Here is a 1,538-nt window from a genome sequence, read left to right as displayed (position 1 = left end):
AGGGAGGGGGGAGGGGCAACCAGGGCTGAAAAAGGATATAACAACCCAGGAGAAAGACCGAAGTACTCTTTATCCTTGTTCTCCCCACTTGAGGATCGAACTCAGGTTTCCTGCGTGCGACGGCGAAGCGCCTAGCCGTCATACTCCAGACCCCGGAGGTCGTAACTTACATGTAATAAAATTGTATTAAAAGCTCCTGTAAAAAGACCTCATAACAATTTACATGAACTCACCTTCCATCGGATCAACAAGCACCATGGAGTCCAGCTTTTCCACATCATAATGAAACACAACTTTTGCTACTCCAATCACATCAGGAGTCCTCACAGATTCTATGTACAACAACAAAGGATCACCACTTTTCGAGCTCACACAAAACTCATTACTTTTCAATTTAGAAGTCACTAAGTGATCCAACTTCAACGTCCTTTCTTCGTGAGCTTTCAAGCGATAATTTTTAGCTTTTGATACGTGAGGATTTTCTTGTGAAATTTTCACATGAATGTTTTCAGACTCAATGACAAAACACGTCCGGAAGTCTCCACGAACAAAGGGCGTCAACTCCAGCCGCACAGCACCGGAACCTCCAAACCACGTGATCGTCCCCGTGTTGCAGATGAGTCCCATGCTGTAGATGGCTTGTGTTTCTTCAGAAGAACTGGAGAGATAAAAAAACCCAATATTAACATTCAGATGACAAAAGAATATATAAAAACAAAACAAAAACAAAACAGAGATGAAATCCAACATGAGATGATTTTTGCATTCAAACCGAACATGATTGATTTAAAAAACATGTGGACATAAAAAGTACATACACAGTTTCAGTTTGGTAAAAGTTTTACGGCGCTCACAACTGCATGAGATATACACGCAACTGAAACAGGAATTCGACAAAGCAAAGAAGAATGCCTTAATAAAGTTGTATTTTATAGACGCAAATGTTTTTTAACAAGTCTAAAACTGGTCAGTTTTAAGAGGCTTCCCTCTATAGAACCTGGTACGGAAAAAAAAAAATCAGAATATATGTTCATTTGTTAATATGTAATATTGAGTGACACTAGTACATACGTCTACCAAACATCTCAAAGAGGTTGCGGCAAGGAGGGGGAGTAAAACATCTATCAAGGATACCCACACATCACTCGGCTCCCAGCTTAGCTGGGACTTGCGAGATTAACGAGAAAACTTTGCAAGCGGAGATCTTTCGGGAGTAGAAAAGAAGAGTTATTGGTTTCATGCCATACAGGAGACCTGACATATAAAGTTCGTGACTTGGTTTGCGATTTAGGTCCTCTTCGGAACACTTAAATAATATATGTCTTGTTCTCCAGTCATGAGGAACGAAGTAAACAGCTAAACAGCACCCCACAAGGATAGATGGAAATGAATTCCTTGAATAGTTTGAGAATATGGAATCTGGCTTTTAAAAATGCTGTATTATCCATATTTTGTTCTAGCTTACTTTTCAAGCGTTTCAACACACACATATGTGTACACACACACACACACACACACACACACACACACACACAAAC

General features: G+C 40.0%; 1 protein-coding gene across 1 annotated transcript in view; it reads right to left on the bottom strand.

Annotated features, from left to right (window-relative positions):
• Positions 1-1,538, bottom strand: part of LOC101854422 (meteorin-like protein) — a gene marked incomplete in the record, with an annotated part of 48,337 nt that overhangs the window by 16,822 nt on the left and 29,977 nt on the right. The window contains 1 exon segment of the mRNA XM_005102339.3: positions 234-658. Within this exon segment, the coding sequence (XP_005102396.2) occupies positions 234-658 (425 nt within the window).

Source organism: Aplysia californica, unplaced genomic scaffold (genome assembly GCF_000002075.1).
Source record: "Aplysia californica isolate F4 #8 unplaced genomic scaffold, AplCal3.0 scaffold00321, whole genome shotgun sequence".
In the NCBI taxonomy this organism is placed as follows: Eukaryota; Metazoa; Mollusca; class Gastropoda; order Aplysiida; family Aplysiidae; genus Aplysia; species Aplysia californica.
The sequence above is the reverse complement of the archived record's forward strand: the minus strand, read 5'-3'. Positions and strand labels throughout refer to the sequence as shown.